The 16,149-nt window shown below is 35.0% G+C and overlaps 1 protein-coding gene across 2 annotated transcripts in view; it reads left to right on the plus strand.

The window, feature by feature from the left end:
• Positions 1-16,149, plus strand: part of glra1 (glycine receptor, alpha 1) — a 51,816-nt gene that overhangs the window by 8,498 nt on the left and 27,169 nt on the right. The window contains exons 2-4 of one of the 2 annotated variants that reach the window (XM_052574881.1): positions 1,103-1,227; positions 7,217-7,255; positions 15,917-15,984. In XM_052574881.1, coding sequence (XP_052430841.1) covers positions 1,103-1,227; positions 7,217-7,255; positions 15,917-15,984 — 232 coding nt within the window. The remainder of the gene's footprint in view (positions 1-1,102; positions 1,228-7,216; positions 7,256-15,916; positions 15,985-16,149) is intronic. The other variant, XM_052574882.1, reaches the window with a different exon arrangement.

Consider the following 16,149-nt stretch of genomic DNA (forward strand, 5'->3'; position numbering starts at 1 on the left):
TTAGAAATAGAATAGAGCTAGTGTTTGAGGGTCATGTTATTATTATTTGATATAATATATAAAAAGAAAACAAGTAGATCGAATATAAATTGAATAGAGAGTGCTAGTGTTAGATGATCAAGTTTTTTATAAATATAAATAAAAGTAAACAGAACAGATTTTGAATAGAGTGCAAGTGTTAGAGGGTCAAGCTTTTTATATACAATAAATAAAAGAAAACAAGTAGATATCAAAGAAATAGAATTAAGTGCCTGTGTTAGATGGTCAAGTTTTTTAATAAAAAGAAAAGCAGATAGAAATAGAATAGAGTGCAAGTGTTATAGACTCGATCTTCAATAAAAAGAAAATACAATAGAAATAGAATGCAAGTGGTAGATGGTCAATTTTTAATAAAATATAATTGATATAGAATAGAATCCCATAGTTTTTTTATAAATTAAAAGAAAAGTATATAGAATAGAAACAGAATAGAGAGTGCAAGTGTTAGAGGGTCGAATTTGTTATAAATAAAAGAAAAGGTAGATGGAATAGAAATAGAATAGAGTGTGCAGGTGTTAGAAGATCAGGTGTAGATGGAAGAGATGTCACCACCTTAGAATTACAAGGTTCTATCTGCATCCTGAGCAGTTTTGAGATATAGAGCTTGAAAGGTTTTGGATTCCATATATTCCATATCCTTTGTGAATAGAAGCTTTCTGTTTTCAAAAAAAAAAAGTGCACAATTTAAAAATATATAAAATATATACAGAAATATATACTATGTAAATAAATTGCCACAAAATAAGAATAATTTTGACAATACTGTCAGACAGAACCTCATAATTCCAGGGTGACAGTGTGTGTTTAGCTGTTTCTTGAAGATGGCTAAAGCCTCGGCTGCTTGGATTGAGTTGGGCAGGTCGATCCTCCAGCAGGGAACAGTTGAGGTATGATGATGGACATATAATCTAACGTCAGCTTGAAATAAAAAACTGACTTGAGTCAGAGATATCCATTAGCCTCAGGGCAGAGAATGTAATAATAAAAATAAAAAAAATCTCATAATGCATAACGCTTGTCCTCCTCTGTTCATTAACACACCTGTCGTTGTCCCAATCCACAGCTTGGCAGCGTCCCAACAAGCAGCAGCTCGGAAAGCTGCCACCCCAATGCCTCCGTCAGAATTCCTGGACAAGCTTATGGGAAAAGTGTCCGGTTATGATGCAAGAATCAGACCTAATTTCAAAGGTAGGTGCATCCACCAAGACACTGCTGGAGGTCACAGGAATGTAACCAAGCACTAAAAGCTATTTCAGTGCAAACATATATACAATAAGTACATACAGATGATGGATCTTTTGACAATAAATAGAAACAGGTGATATATTATTATAATAATCCAACATGTTTCCACTGACATTTTAAAATTCTGATTTCAAATCACATGCAATTCAAAGCTGCTCCCAAAATGTAATTATTCACTCCAAAGGTTAAAGTTATCAAAGAACAGCAGCCTGCTGGATACCACAATAATAAAGTTTTGTGATCGTTATATTAAAAAAGCTGTGCCCAAGCTGGCTACATTCCTGTTATTGTCTTATGTGGTACTCGGTATCGTATATGTTATAGTGTGTGACGTGTGCTGGCAATGTTAGAAATAGCCACTGCAATATATTCATGTCAATCTTTACAAATTATAGTCTGCCTGTTGCTTAGCTATTGTTGGGAATACACTTTTATTTTTAATGCAACAAATGCAAATCAATTTTAAATGCAATATTTGCTTTAATACACATAGCAATTACAATGTAGCTTTTATTTTACAATGTAAAAAAAAAGAGATTGTGTATATAATATAAATTCCTTGCCAGATTAAATGGTAGTTTTTTTTCCTCATTCTGTCACAAAAGAAAAAAAATGTATATGTTCACTACTAATGTATTATGATTGTGTATATTGTATATATTTAATTCAATTTGAAAAAAAAAAACTAAAAAGTTTGAATCTGTATTGTTTATTAGAGCCAAATGTATTATATGTTTGGTATTTTGCATGTAAGTTGACCAGTAACACTTTATAATAAATTTAGCAAGCAACATAATATTATATTATATAGTGCTTAACAAATCATTATTGTGCATTGAAATATGAACTACTGATTTGTAAAGCTCTGATTCATGAAAATTATTATAAAGTGTTCCCTTTGACCAAGATATGTTTAATGCAATGCAGACACTTATAAGAAGTAAAATATCAGAAAATGTGTCAATTTTGTATGTGTAAAGTCTCACTCTTCCTTTGAAACTGAAGGTAGGTAAAAGCATCACTGAATGAGAGAAATATTAGAGTGATGTATCCCGAGACTTTGTCCAGACTGTTAAACCTGCTTGAACGCTTAAATGGCAGAGGGCCCCTGTCTGATTTTGAGGCCTTGCATCTTAACCTTGCTCGTGGCAGCAGATTTATTGCTTTTATTTATTTCTTTCTGTTGACAGTCCGTGCTGTGATACGGTGAATGAATCCTGACATCAGAAATGTTGCTGTTTGCTGAGTTTTGCTGCAACCTTGTTTATGGTGAACGGCGTCATATTTTGGAGTTGGCTGATTGTTTCCTCACTTTAATTTACCCTGAAGTAGCAGATCTTTCAACGTCACAAGCTCAGCACTGACTTTATGCTTTCGTTGTCTAATTAAATCCCTAGTAGCCAGAAATCTAAAATATGAATTTTCTTAGATTAACATATATAAAATACAAAACGAATCAATAGCTGCTATCTGAATAAACACTGGCGCTCTTTCAGGAACTCGTTATGTAATTCATTCAGTTCATTTGGTGAGGGCACATGGGTCCTGTGGTCACATGACCAGACCAGACATTATGAAATACAAAAGTTCGTCACGGCTGTCAGGTCGAGCGTGTAACTGCACTCAGAGCCGGAAGCTCACGCGTCCTCGGCCAGCTTTCTTAAAAAAAAATCATGCAGCAAGCGTCCTGACAGCATCTCTCCATAAATTCCAGAGGAAAAAGCAGAAAGAGAACATTTAAAGGGTCCTACGCTTCTGCATAAACAGCATTTGTTTCCAGCTCATGGCGTCTCCTACAAATTTGGTCGTACAGTAAAAAAAGGGGGTGAAAAAGATAAGAATTGCCTGTACCAACCAGTGTGCTGGCATGAGAAGAAATTAAACTGATCGTGACTGGAGCTCACTGTGGGAAATCCTTCCAACTGGTTTAGTTGGGACCTTTTGAAATGTAAAGCCCATAGCCTGGCATATTTGGGGCACTTCATGCTGAAAGAACCAGGAGAGAGATATTTTCAGATCTTTCCCGTGTATCTTTTCAGTCAATAAATTATTATGCAAGATTGTATTTTAAGGCTAAAGTATGTAGTTTGTACATTTGGTAACACTTTTTTAATAAGGTTTAATTCATTAATATTAGTTAATGCATTAGATATCATGAACTAACAATGGACAATACAGGATTTATTAATCCAGGTTTATGTTGATTTCTATATACACGTTTAGGAAATTGTATAAATTAATATTATTATGATTAAATATGAATTAACAGTAATTGTTAGTATAGTCTATCTGCACATACAAAATATGTAAAAGTAGTTTTTTTATACTTTTGAAAGAATTCTCTTATGCTCACCAAGGCTTCCTTAAAGATGCTGTAAAAACTGTATTATTGTAAACTATTATTATTATTAAAAATGTTTTCTATTTAAATATAATGTAAACTTTAATTTATTCCTGTGATGCACAGCTGAATTTTCAGCATCATTACCCTAGTCTTCAGTGTCACATGACCCTTCAGAAATCATTCTGATATTCTGATTTACTGCTCAACAAACATTTCTGATTATCAATGTTGAAAATAGGTGTGTTTCTTAATAATGGATGGAAATAGTCAGGATAAATATTTATTTTGTAACATGTATTTACTGTCACTTTTTCAAAATTGAATATGCCTTAAATATAAGTATTCATTAATTACTGATTAAAAAGTAAATACATTTTTTTTTACATAATAATAACAAATCTTACTGAACTCGTACTTTTAAATGGTAGTGCATATTTAAGTTATTACATTTTTTTTTAAGTTTGCTATTGTTATTTCATGAGACCTGATGCATTAACTAATGTTCACCAATTTAACCTTCCTGAAAAGTATTACCATAGTTTCTCCTATACCAGTTTCATGTGCATTTCCCCCTAAAATATCCATATTGTATGCATATATATATATATACATATATATGTATAATATGCATCCTGACCTGCTCAACATAGGGCTGTGAATTGGTGTTTTGGACTGTCTGTCTGTCTGACTGATAGTGAACTGTAGGGAAGCTTGTTTGAAAACATATTTATTTTTTCAAAGTCCATTTGGTATCACAGATATTACACATTTTAAATTTAACCGTAAGTTTTTAAATCATCTTCCCTCAAACAGACCATTTGGTTGTGCACGCTGACAGATCAAAGTGCTGCGTTAAACAAATTGGGGACGTGTGAACCTGAGAGGAGCGGGACTGTTCGTCCGCAGACAGGCCACTAGCTTGAGCTGTAATGAATGGTTTGGAGCGCAGCTGCGCCTCCCGTACCCACGTTAACCTTGTCCCTTCTCATCAGTCACAGCGAGGAGCTATGAGGCCGACAGCCACGAGGTGCTACAGATTCCACCCAAATCACATAATCATCGCTGCTTGCTGTTTCTCATAGACCGGCCGTCTCTCTCCCGCCCCGTTTCCAATGAGCTGCCACCACGCATTATAGTCATGATCACGTTAATGCTTTCTGATTACTATGTCACTTTGCTTCTGAATGGGTTCGATGAGACAAGTGTACATTTTGTAAATATACAATCTGCTGCGGTATATTTACTGATTGCTTTTTTAATTTCTTTTTGGATGTCCTGTATGTCTCTGTTACCTCTTTGCATCTCCTCCTCATTCATGTAAAGTGCAGAAGCGAAGCCTTATTAGCTGGTGGAGCTTGATGTTAATTTGGTGCTATCAGCACATGCTTAATGGGACTTTAATATAGGATTAATGGGAATTCTCTAATGAGTCGGGATGCAGCGTTCACATACAAACGGCAATGGTGAACCTACTGATGCTTGGTTTAAATGATGACAGATGACTCAAATCCTGATCAACAGTGTTTCTGGATAACTCATCTGCTGTCTTCAGAGAGTAGTAGAATATATGTTCCTTCCACAATCTGCTTTAAGAGGCTGCTGTAAACGATTTTGTAAGCTTTTTCAGAGATGCTATGAACTGTATTTCCACCATGGGGGTAACGAAGCGTCTCTGGATCACGCTAGATAATTGCGTTTTTATCTCATGGGTAGAGAGAGAAGGCAGTGTGTGGATGTGAGCCTCGAGAAACATCACAACAGAACAATCAAACGACACCGAGACGGAGCAAGGTTAGATGCGATTTTAATTTTTCATACACGTTTTAGCTCATCGCCTACAAATTGTTCCAATTCTCACAGGGACGCAGAGACGATCATCCATGGAAATTTAATTTTAAAACTTCTGTTATTCGCATTTGAACTTGAGGGTGCAACTCCAGAGCGATTTATCACTGTCTGCACACTCAACAAAAAAAAAAATGCATTTACTTTGAAACAGTTTTCACTCAGATATATTGCTTATAAATTTGACAAATAATTAGATAGAAACAGCAAGTTGCGCAGTGAATTAAATGTGAAGTTTAAAAGCCTGAAATAGTACTTTGGTTTTAAAAATTGTTTTAATTTACATAAAATGTTTACAGGTTTTAAATGAGATTGGCTTAAGATAATTGTAAATATTTAGTTATCAGTGCACTTAATCGATTTATTGTTTCATTTCCAGATACGTTTTCAATTAAAAGTTTGAACAGAAGACTGAAATAGTATTTTCTTATAAAACATGCTCCAATACAGTTTTTACAGTGCAAGAGGGTTCAGTTGAGATTGGCTTTAGATTATCTTTGGTAATAAGTGCGCTTTTTATAGGCCACAAGTGTACAAGTATAAAATGTGTTGTTGTTCAAGCCATTTAACATGCCTTTTCTTCTCTGACCTCTCTCATTATTAGCTGTGTGTGATTGGTGATGGAAATGCACCGAAAGAAGTGTGCTTCTCTAAAATATTTGCAGCTAATGTCATTTATCTAAGAGCTCTAGATGGGATAATCAATGTCGGGTCATGGGGACTGGGATTTGAATGGTTAACGTAGCTTTTTTCACAAAGGATAAGTCTCTTGGGAAGTCCTGGATTATGCCGGCGTCTGCGTTATTGGTGAACATGCAGTTGTGCTGAAGAAGACGGGCCTGATTTTGAAGTCTACTTTCATGTTTGTGTATGTTAATTAGGATCCATTAGATGAGTGATTTCTGTTTAGGATAATGCACAAATGATGGCCACCTGCAGCGCTGTTGCCTCATAGGAATAGACTGAAATGCATTCGCTGTGGCGCATTACTCTACACGATATCTGTGGTCACACATGTGCATGGTATTGTTTTATAAGGAGCATCTTTATCCTTACCATGCAGAACTGCACAAGAGATGCACTGTTGTTGTAGCTTCTGTATGGTTCTGATGAACATCACAAGAGACAACTGACTGGAATACAGTGCACTGTGACCTGCCGTATGTTTTCTAGACTGAACATTAGGGAAAATGCCCCAAATTGGTTCTCTTTGTAAAAGCGGGAGCTGTTTTGTGGTTCCCAAAGTAAGTTCCCATTCCTTTTGTATCGCACAATCCTGCAACTCAATGCCAGGCAAATCAATTCGATCTACAGAATTACAAAAAATATGTTTTTACAGTTTGTGCAAAACTCAAAGTGAAGCCAGTTTGACATGAAGTCTTTGCATTTTCCCTCTTTCTAGCGTATTGCATCTATTAGTGCATTTTGCCTCCCGTGACCAGATATGCATTGCAACCCCCATCCTTTCTTTCATTCCAGTGCTTTGCCTCTTGACCTGCCCGCTCTGAAGTTTTGGACGAATAAGTGCATCCCTCCTTACCTGCTCTCGCCCTTAGTATGCCCATAGCACCCAATGTTCCCTGCCACACACTTCAAGTGTTGGCGAGTGTAAAGTAGAATAAGTGAGCCATGTGGCTTTGTTTTATTTTCTGTTGTTGGTTCCGCAAAGAAAAAAAAAAAGAAAAAGCTAGACATCTTGCTGTTAGAATATCATGTTATTAATCCTGATCTTTTTTTCATTAGACCCGCAAGGCCCCAAATCGGATGGTACTCACAAGAAAGGTACTTTCTTTTTATTTATCCGGGTGATTTCTCATCTGAGAAACGGCTAAATGATATGAAGCGTTAAAGATGTGTGTGTGTTTTGTTAATAAGTGAGAGAAACCTAACTAATGCAAATGACATCAGTCATACACATGTTCTTTTTATAAATGGCATGCTAACTGAAAAACCAAATATTTATATGGGCATAGTGGTTTTAGTTTACTTTGTGGTATAATTGGATATTATCGTTTGACCTTTAATTACCGGTGGGAGAATCAGAGTAATTGGACTTCAGGCGGCACAATTGCAAAAAATCATGTATTTAATTATTAATTCGCTTCTTTTTGATTTTGTTGTGGAAATGAGTATTTATTTAATTTCGGATGTAGCCTCCAGTTGTTGGTTTAGCTTTGGAGCTTGTTGACTGCCACCATTTAGTGCCAATGTATCCCTTTGTGTAGCCAGGCGTGCTTTTTATCTGTGCACCATTGATCTTGGCTTAAATTCTAATATTGCATTTAAATAAGATCCCATACTGCATGTAATGTTGTTTTTGTGAGTATTGAGGCTGCAGAGATGCAGTTTTAGTCCTGTGGGTCGCACACTGCTGCTGGATTCTTATTACAGCCCTGTTATTTAGCTTTATTAAAGGCATTATATACACAGCTCCCTCTCTTTATGTAGACTAATGTGACATCTTCTGGATGTTTGTCACGGCTCCTGTGTTCTCAAATGAATGATCATAGGAGGACTATCCACAAATCATATTATTACAGTATTATATTGCATTTATCACACAATGTTTAATCATCGTTCATCCCAGCTGAGATTACTTCTAGCTACTGGTGTGCTGTAAAATGTCTGCAGTGTGTTTGATGTGTATTGTATGCATATAATAACAGTGCATTAAGAACCATGTTCATAATGTTAGTTATTAGTCATGTTCTTTTGTGTATACCTTTAACATAACTAGGCATGACCCATGTAAAGGTTGCTACTTGAAGCATCCGGTAGTAAACGTCTTTGAATATGATTTTTAATTTGTTGGGATGCAATGGTTCTGGGTTAGTTTTATTGCACATATTTTATTTTAAAGTAATTTACTGAGTCAGTATATAGCTCAATGTAAAGTCACAAGGAAATATGACTTTGCAACAATCAGTTTCTTGTTTTTTTTTTTTTTTTTTTTACTTTGCTTAGTTTTTTTTTCATAGTAACCATGCATGTCTCTGTTAGAGAAGCTATTTTTAGCTAATAACTTATTACTATTATTCTTTTAACAAGATAATCACAATTTAATGTTAAAATCAAGCTAGAAGATGCAAACAAAAAGAGTTTAAAGAGTACTATTAGCAATTTGTGTGACAGGATTAAAGTGTATCAAACTAGAAACATATCAACAATGTATAAACTGAAACGAGAATTGTTAAATATGTATTCAGTATTAAACCAGTATTTAGCCTTTTTTTTACTACAAAGAGGATATGAATTCCTGGAAAATTAACAATTTTTTTCCCAGGTTTATTAAAATAAATAGTCCAAACAGACTTCCTAAAAAGATTCAACTTGATTTGAAAGCGAAAGAAAGTGCAAGTTTGTTCATAAAAACAGACATATGTAGCATTTTGTCATCTTCACAGTTTGAAGAAGTGCTTGTTAACGGAAAATGACTCTCTTTTAAAAAATGAAATGTCAAATATTGCTTAAGTTAGTATTGTTAGTAAGTTAGTAAGTTAGTATTGTCATCTGGCTGGTTATTCCCAACATGTGTAGGACTGTAGTGTGATTACTAAATGATGAAATAGTTATGAATCTACACAGACAGATTACTAAATATCTAAACTATCTAAATAACCCCAACAGAATTTCAATGCAATGACCAATGAAATCTGAATTGGAGGATGAAGAAGCTCAGAGCCTTCTCTAGCCCCTTCGAGATTTTGGGCAGTTTAATAGAGACTCATCGCATTAATCTAATTTTCTTATTATCTCTTATCGTATTATTTCATACACATAGCTGCTCTGCATAATGAAACAACTGACACAGTCTCTCATATCATTAAAAGCATCAGTTAACCTCATTGTGAATCAATTTTGCTGCGATATTGACCATTTTATCTCATGATTCTGCGGCCGAAGCTAGCCAGGTAATCCAGTGTAATCAAACTGTAGTCGACTCATTCTCTATTCTGGACTCCGAGCCTCAGCCCTCCTATTGATTTATGTCTCTCTCCAGCCTCTCTCCTCCAAGGCTGTCATGTTTCCCCTATCAGTGATGCTAGCCTCAGGGGCAGGAAGAGATCCTGGTAATTTAGCAGGGTGTCATTACTTATAGGCATGTGACAATGCTAACTCAGACACTCTCTGAAACTAGCTGTCACTGCACGGGCATCTCTTCCCGTCTGAGCCGCCGCTGTCCGACTCTTATGAATTTTAATACAATCCCCTTAATGGTTAGGGTCGCCTCTAGCTGAACCGAACCTGGAGTGATGGATGGCTGTGACTCCTGCTCAATCTGGATTTGGTTTTGCTGGAATGGGTTGTTTTAAGTAGAGAACGCATGGAATATAGAATGATGTTTCAGGCTGGGATACATATAGCTGCTCTGTATATTCAGTAGCTAGGATATTAATTGTTGCTTTGTTCTTGGGGCGGTGTTGGTGCAGTGGATAAGACACATGCCTTTGGTGTTAGAGACCCGGGTTCGAATCCACTGTGAGACACCAATGTGTCCCTGAACAAGACACTTAACCCCTAGTTGGTCCAGAGGCGTGCGACCTCTGACATATATAGCAATTGTAAGTCGCTTTGGATAAAAGCGTCAGCTAAATGAATAAATGTAAATGTTTTGTCACAGTGCATTTCAGGGCCTGTTATTTTTTCAATGCATGGAATATTTTGTTTGTTTTTGAATATAGTAATCTAGTAAAATATTCCGAATTTTTCACTACTCTATATTATATTGTTTTTGTTCTTTGTTTTGTTATTCTAGAATTCTAAAAAAGTCGTCTGTTCTAGTTTGTTCTATTTTATACCATATTCTCTTTCATTAGTCTACTCTAGAATAGCATTCAGTTTTTTTATGTACTGTTTTATGCTATATTCTGTTTTTAGCGTTCTTTTTTTACTATTTTGTACTATAACTCTGCTTTTAATGCTAATGTATTATAGTGTTCTGTTTTTCTGTAGTATTCTATACTGTATTATGTTTTTATAGTATTCTTCTGTAGCATTCTGTTGTTGTATTTAATTGTAGCATTCCAGTGTAGTAATGTTTTTGTACTATTAAACTATATTCTGATTTGTAGTATTTTAGTGTAGTAATGTCTTGCACTGTTATTCTATTCTGTTTTTGTAATATTCTAATATATTATTCTGCTTTACTATTCTATATTTATGTTCTATTTATGTAGTATTCTAAAGCAGCATTTAGTTTTGGTAATATTCTACACCATATTGTTGTCTGTTTAATTGTAGTCTTGTATATTATTCTGTTTTTGCCATTCTATATTAAATTCTCTTTTTTGTAGTATTCTAAAGTTTATACCTTATTTTAGTTTTTGTTAAATAATTTTAGTCAAATGTTACATTTTGTTTGTGTATTATTCAATAACCATATTCTTTGGCAGTATTCTGTTTCATTTACTATTCTGTGCTACATTCTATTTTTATGTTGTTTTTTTACTATCCTGTATATTATTTTATTGTATATTATTATATATATATTGTATATTGTTAATTATGTTGTTTTATTGTATAAATCTCTTTGTAGTATTTTTATTAATGTTTCTTGTATTTTTGTTTTCTGTTGTTTTTTTTTTGTACTATTCTGTGCTCCATTATTATTATTAGTAGTAGTAGTTAATTAATAGTTTTTTCAGTAGTAGTAGTTTAGTATGTTATTTCTTTTTTTTTTTGGTACTATCAAATTATTTATTTAGTAGTGTTTTGTTTTGTACATTTTTGTTTTACTGTATCACACTATTTTCTAAAGTATTGTAGTTTTTAGTAGTGGTATATTTTAGTACAGTGTTCTGTATTATTATTATTATTTTTTTATTTTTTTTTGTAGTATTCTAGTATAGCATTGTATTTTTGGTGTTTACTTCTGTTCCCTAATCGTAGTACACAGTACTGTATTTTTTTTTTTTTTTTGTAGTAAACTATACTGTATTCTGTTTTTCTAGTATTCTATGAATATTATATAATAATATTAATAATATATATCTTTTCATTGATTTATGGTTTGTTAGGAGGAAAATATTTGACTGAGATACAGCTATTTCAAAATCTGAGGGTGCAAAAATATCACCTTTAAAGTTGTCCAAATGAAGTCCTTAGCAATGCATATTACAAATCAAAATGTATATATTTATGGTAGGACATTTACAAAATATCTTCATAGAACATGCTCTTTACTTAATATCCTAATTATCTTTGGCATAAAAGAAAAATCAATCATTTTGATCTATACAATGTATTGTGTTGGCTATTGTTAAAAATAAATGTATCCCAGCGACTTAAGATTGGTTTTGTGCTCCAGGGTCACATATAATATTATCTTTTTGTATTTTTCTTTACTTCAGTTATAATATATACTTCCAAGGACTATAAATCTGCTCTATTATATTCTATATACTATAAATGTTTTTGTGTGGGTTGTTTTTGTTGTAGGTAAATCTCTTTACACTTGAAGATATAAACCGCTGATGCCATCATCACGTCAAACAACAAAATCTCAACAGAAATGGATTTTGGATTATGTGGCTACATGATGTATTTGTTTTTCCTCGTTTCACTCTTTCTAAAGAAGCTCAGCTTTTTCACTGAAGCTTAACACCTTTTTTTTTTTACCATGTCAGTGTAACTAGAGCAGCGCAAATTGAAAATTGCCCCGTGCTAATAGATTTACTCCTCATCGGCCCGGATGTCAGTGTATGAGGGGTAAGAAGGAAGCCCTTGACATTTGCCCCAGCGTTGATTCAATGAGCTGTGATAAAAACATGGAAAAGCTGGTAGGGCACTTTGCTGTCCCATTGTTACCAGTAGATCTCACTCCGATCGCAAGCTGCTTTGCCAAGACCTTGTAGGTACTGCCGAAGCCATATAAATATTTAACGCCTCAGTGCCATTGTATTTCTGCTGAGAGCAGCTCGATTTTTACCATGAGCCATATCATTAAGCTTTCTTTATTTATATCAGACACTTTCATTTGTGGTGGTCCACTTACCCGGGAGGCATCTTAAGTGCCCGTTGTTTGTAATAAATCTGTTTTGCTCCTGTATTGAGAGTGTCCTCCGGGTACAACATCTCGTACGCCATTTTCCCACCAGCTGACCAGCGTAAAACAGACTAATGGCTTTATCGTTCTCCAGTCTCTGCTAGGGAAAGAGAAGGAATCTGCTATTGATCAGTTCAGACGTGGAGCTTGTTAATGAATGACTATAAACTTGTAACTGTAAAAATGTGTTGTTGTTGTTGTTGTTGGTTTATGAAGAAGTAATTGGTCTCTCGGCTCAATGTTTTTTTGTGTTCGGTGTAATTTATGGGTGTTCTAAAGAGGTTATACTTACCCAAGGGACTTTTGATTGATGATTGTTCTGTTTATGCACAAAATTTCATCACAGTAATGACTCTCTGATTGTCTCTCTTTTCTTCGTAAATACTTAATTGTTTAACGTCAATACCGAAAAGCACTCGTCCCTCACTTTCTCTCTGGGAAAGACGAGGGTGATCTTTGCGACTTGCGTGTCCTATTTGTGTCTGTGTAATAAAGGGGAGCGCAGTGAAACGTGTGAGGCTTTTAAACTGCCGTCACCTCTATGAGACGAGGATGGAGGCACGGCTCAGAAATTAAGGTCTGATTCGCTGGGAAAGACAGCGGAGTAAAAAATGTATAAATAACCTGAACGTCCCTTCACTGGCGGTTGCTTCACTCTGCAGTGAGCGGCTCTTAGGAGAGCAAAAACATGGCAAAGCAAATCATTCTTGGCAATGACTCACGCTTTCCTGACAGTTAACGAGCTCGGTCTTTCTCTCTCTTCTCTCCTTATTGGAGGCTGGGCTCACAAATGAACTGCAGTGGGGGTGAGGACATTAGATTTCCTCTGCGCTGCGTCACACACGGCAAGGAAAGCCACGAACAGACAAATGATAACAGCCGGTGTAATACCCAGTGGAAGAAATAAGCCAAGAGCAAGAAACTATGGGCCTGACACTGTATAGAGGCTCAAACAGGAACTTCCTGATAATGTGCTACAATTTGAGCCAGTTCCAAACCTAGTTAGTTGCCTGCAAAGGCTGGTTCAGTTGGCACTATCTTTAAAATAAAGGTTCTTTTTGGAATCTATGGTTCCGTGAAGAACCTTTAACATCCATAGACCCATTCCAGGATCTTTATAGTAGAAAAAGGCTCTTTTAAGAACTGGTTACTGAAACGTTCTTTGGGAAAAACCAAAAGTGTTCTTCTTAAAAACACTTGATTTAAAATATTTTTTTTTTTTTTTTTTTAGGTAAGTTGACCCAAAAATACAAATTCTGTCATTAATTACTTACTCTCATGTCGTTCTAAACCTGTAAGACCTTTCTTCATCTTTAAAACGCAAATTAAGATATTCTGATTTAATCCTCTCTGACCCTCCGTAGACAGCAACACAACTGCAGTGTTCCCAGGTCCAGGACATTGGTTGAATCGTCCCTGTGACATCAGGGGTTCAACCCTAATTTTCCAAGCTGCGAGAATACTTTTTGTGGCTGTCACATGGACTGTTTTACAACTATCATTGTTGTACATTTCTGAGAGGCGAGAATGGAAGTGTTATTATTGTAATATTATGTTATTTGTACTGTAATGTTTTCTCACCGGTGAATGAGACATGAGGTAATCTGGCGTTGTTGCATTCAATCCTCCACCAACGCCGTCTCTCCTCACGCTGTTGCCTGTGTGCAGTCATGGGTTTCGGAGGCGTGGCTTTGGAGAGTGATTTGCAGGAAGGGTGGGATCTTATGGTTTCCAAAACCACCTACCCAACCTACTGCACCCTTACAATCACATGTGACCTTCAACGCACTAATGCACTACAGTGAGTGAAAAAGTAAATCCAAGATGGCTGACAAAGCAATGTTTATTTATCAATATTACTATATTTAGTTCAGTCCTAAAAAAAATGAATAAACTGGCATATTGCATTGCATAAAACCTTTAATTCTACTGAACTACTTGTTTGTTAGAAAATTGGGTTTGTTAGCTTAACAAAATCAATTGCGAGTCTAGTCTTCATGAAGAAAGCTAATCACATGGTATCTGGATTGGTACAAAATTGGTTTGATTATGTATTGGATGCTCCCTTGGAAGGTAGCTGCCTTTGTTTGTAGGTAGTAGGCAATGAAGCTAGGTTTTGAAACAAAGCTGTTTTAAACATTAAGCCCTTATGAAAATTAACCAAGTATTTACTACAGATAAATCCAAAAAGCATGGTTATTGTAATTAAACTAGTAACCACAAATTAAACATGTCATCTGTAGTAAAACTGTGGCCATACAAATTGTACTCGATGGCAAAAAAACTTTTTCTACACTTTTAACTATAATAAAATCATGGCAAATTTTCATAAGGGAGATATAACTCTTAGTCAGGATATGCGCCATATTTGATTTAACTCGGATGAAAATTATGCTATGAAAGGTTGGATTACAGTCAATTTCACGCACTTTCTTAGATCATTGTTTCACAACGCACAATTTTCAAAAATGTTTTATAAAGTTTTTTTTTGTTTGTTTGTTTCTTCAACAACAATCTGTAACCAACCATACAATCCACTGATCGCACTGTACTTCTACCCCTCACAGCCTCATTTTCATTCTTGTCAAAAAGTAAATATGCCACTACCCTGACTAAGCACATTCCTCAATTAAAACATTTCTTATGGCACAATGCTATACACTGTAAAACGTTGTCAAATCACATATGTGACGTGGATTTATTTCCAGGTAATAGTTTTCTTGTGGATTACACTTCAGGAAGAAATTGCAGCCTTTATAGAATGACTAATAGATTTTGCCAGACTTTGCAGATTGCAATATGTTTCTTTGCAGTAATCTACTCATTCAGCACCTTAGGATGCTGCGTGTGGCTCGTCAGCAGGCAGAGAAATGGGGTTCAGACTAAATCAGAAGTCTGGAGAAGCCTGACAGGGTCTTTACAAGGTCACTCATAATATCCCTCCTTCTGTGTTTACAGAGCCATATGTGATGGAACAGCAGAAGTATGGTTTCTGTTCAGCAGGTTTTAATTTGTGCACCAGCATAAGAGATTTACTTATAATATTTCTAAAACAGAAATGGGAGGAGCAATGGCTTGCCTTTGAGGGTTTTTTCTGTCCTGATACTAAAACTGCTGGTCCTTGTCTTTACAGAAGACTCACCTCAACATTCTGTATTAATCATTTTACTCCATATTTTAACAATATCGTTGTTTTGTGAGAAATCTGATTTACACACTTTGGCAATGACAATGTGCATATTTAGCAGTAAGCAGGTAAGTTTTGGTTAGAATTGGTAGAGTTGCTTCTTAATAAAGAATATGTTTTGGTAAGTTTAAAATTTAAAGGATAACTTGATTAATTCAGTAGCCGTGTACTTATTTGTTGTTGTTTTTTTGTTGTTTTTCTTTTTCCACAGGTCCACCTGTGAACGTAACATGCAACATTTTTATTAACAGTTTTGGATCCATTGCTGAAACAACAATGGTGAGTATATGAATTAATTGATGAACTTTAAAATGACATAAATTTAAATATGCTTCTTTATGTTTCTTATAATGTTTTTTTTATCTGTTTTTAATATTTTAATGTTTTAAAGTTTTTAATATTTGTATCCAGATTTTAATTGAGTTGCCAGTATCTTCCCATAAC

The sequence above is a fragment of the Carassius gibelio genome, chromosome B14 (assembly GCF_023724105.1).
Source record: "Carassius gibelio isolate Cgi1373 ecotype wild population from Czech Republic chromosome B14, carGib1.2-hapl.c, whole genome shotgun sequence".
Classification (NCBI taxonomy): domain Eukaryota; kingdom Metazoa; phylum Chordata; class Actinopteri; order Cypriniformes; family Cyprinidae; genus Carassius; species Carassius gibelio.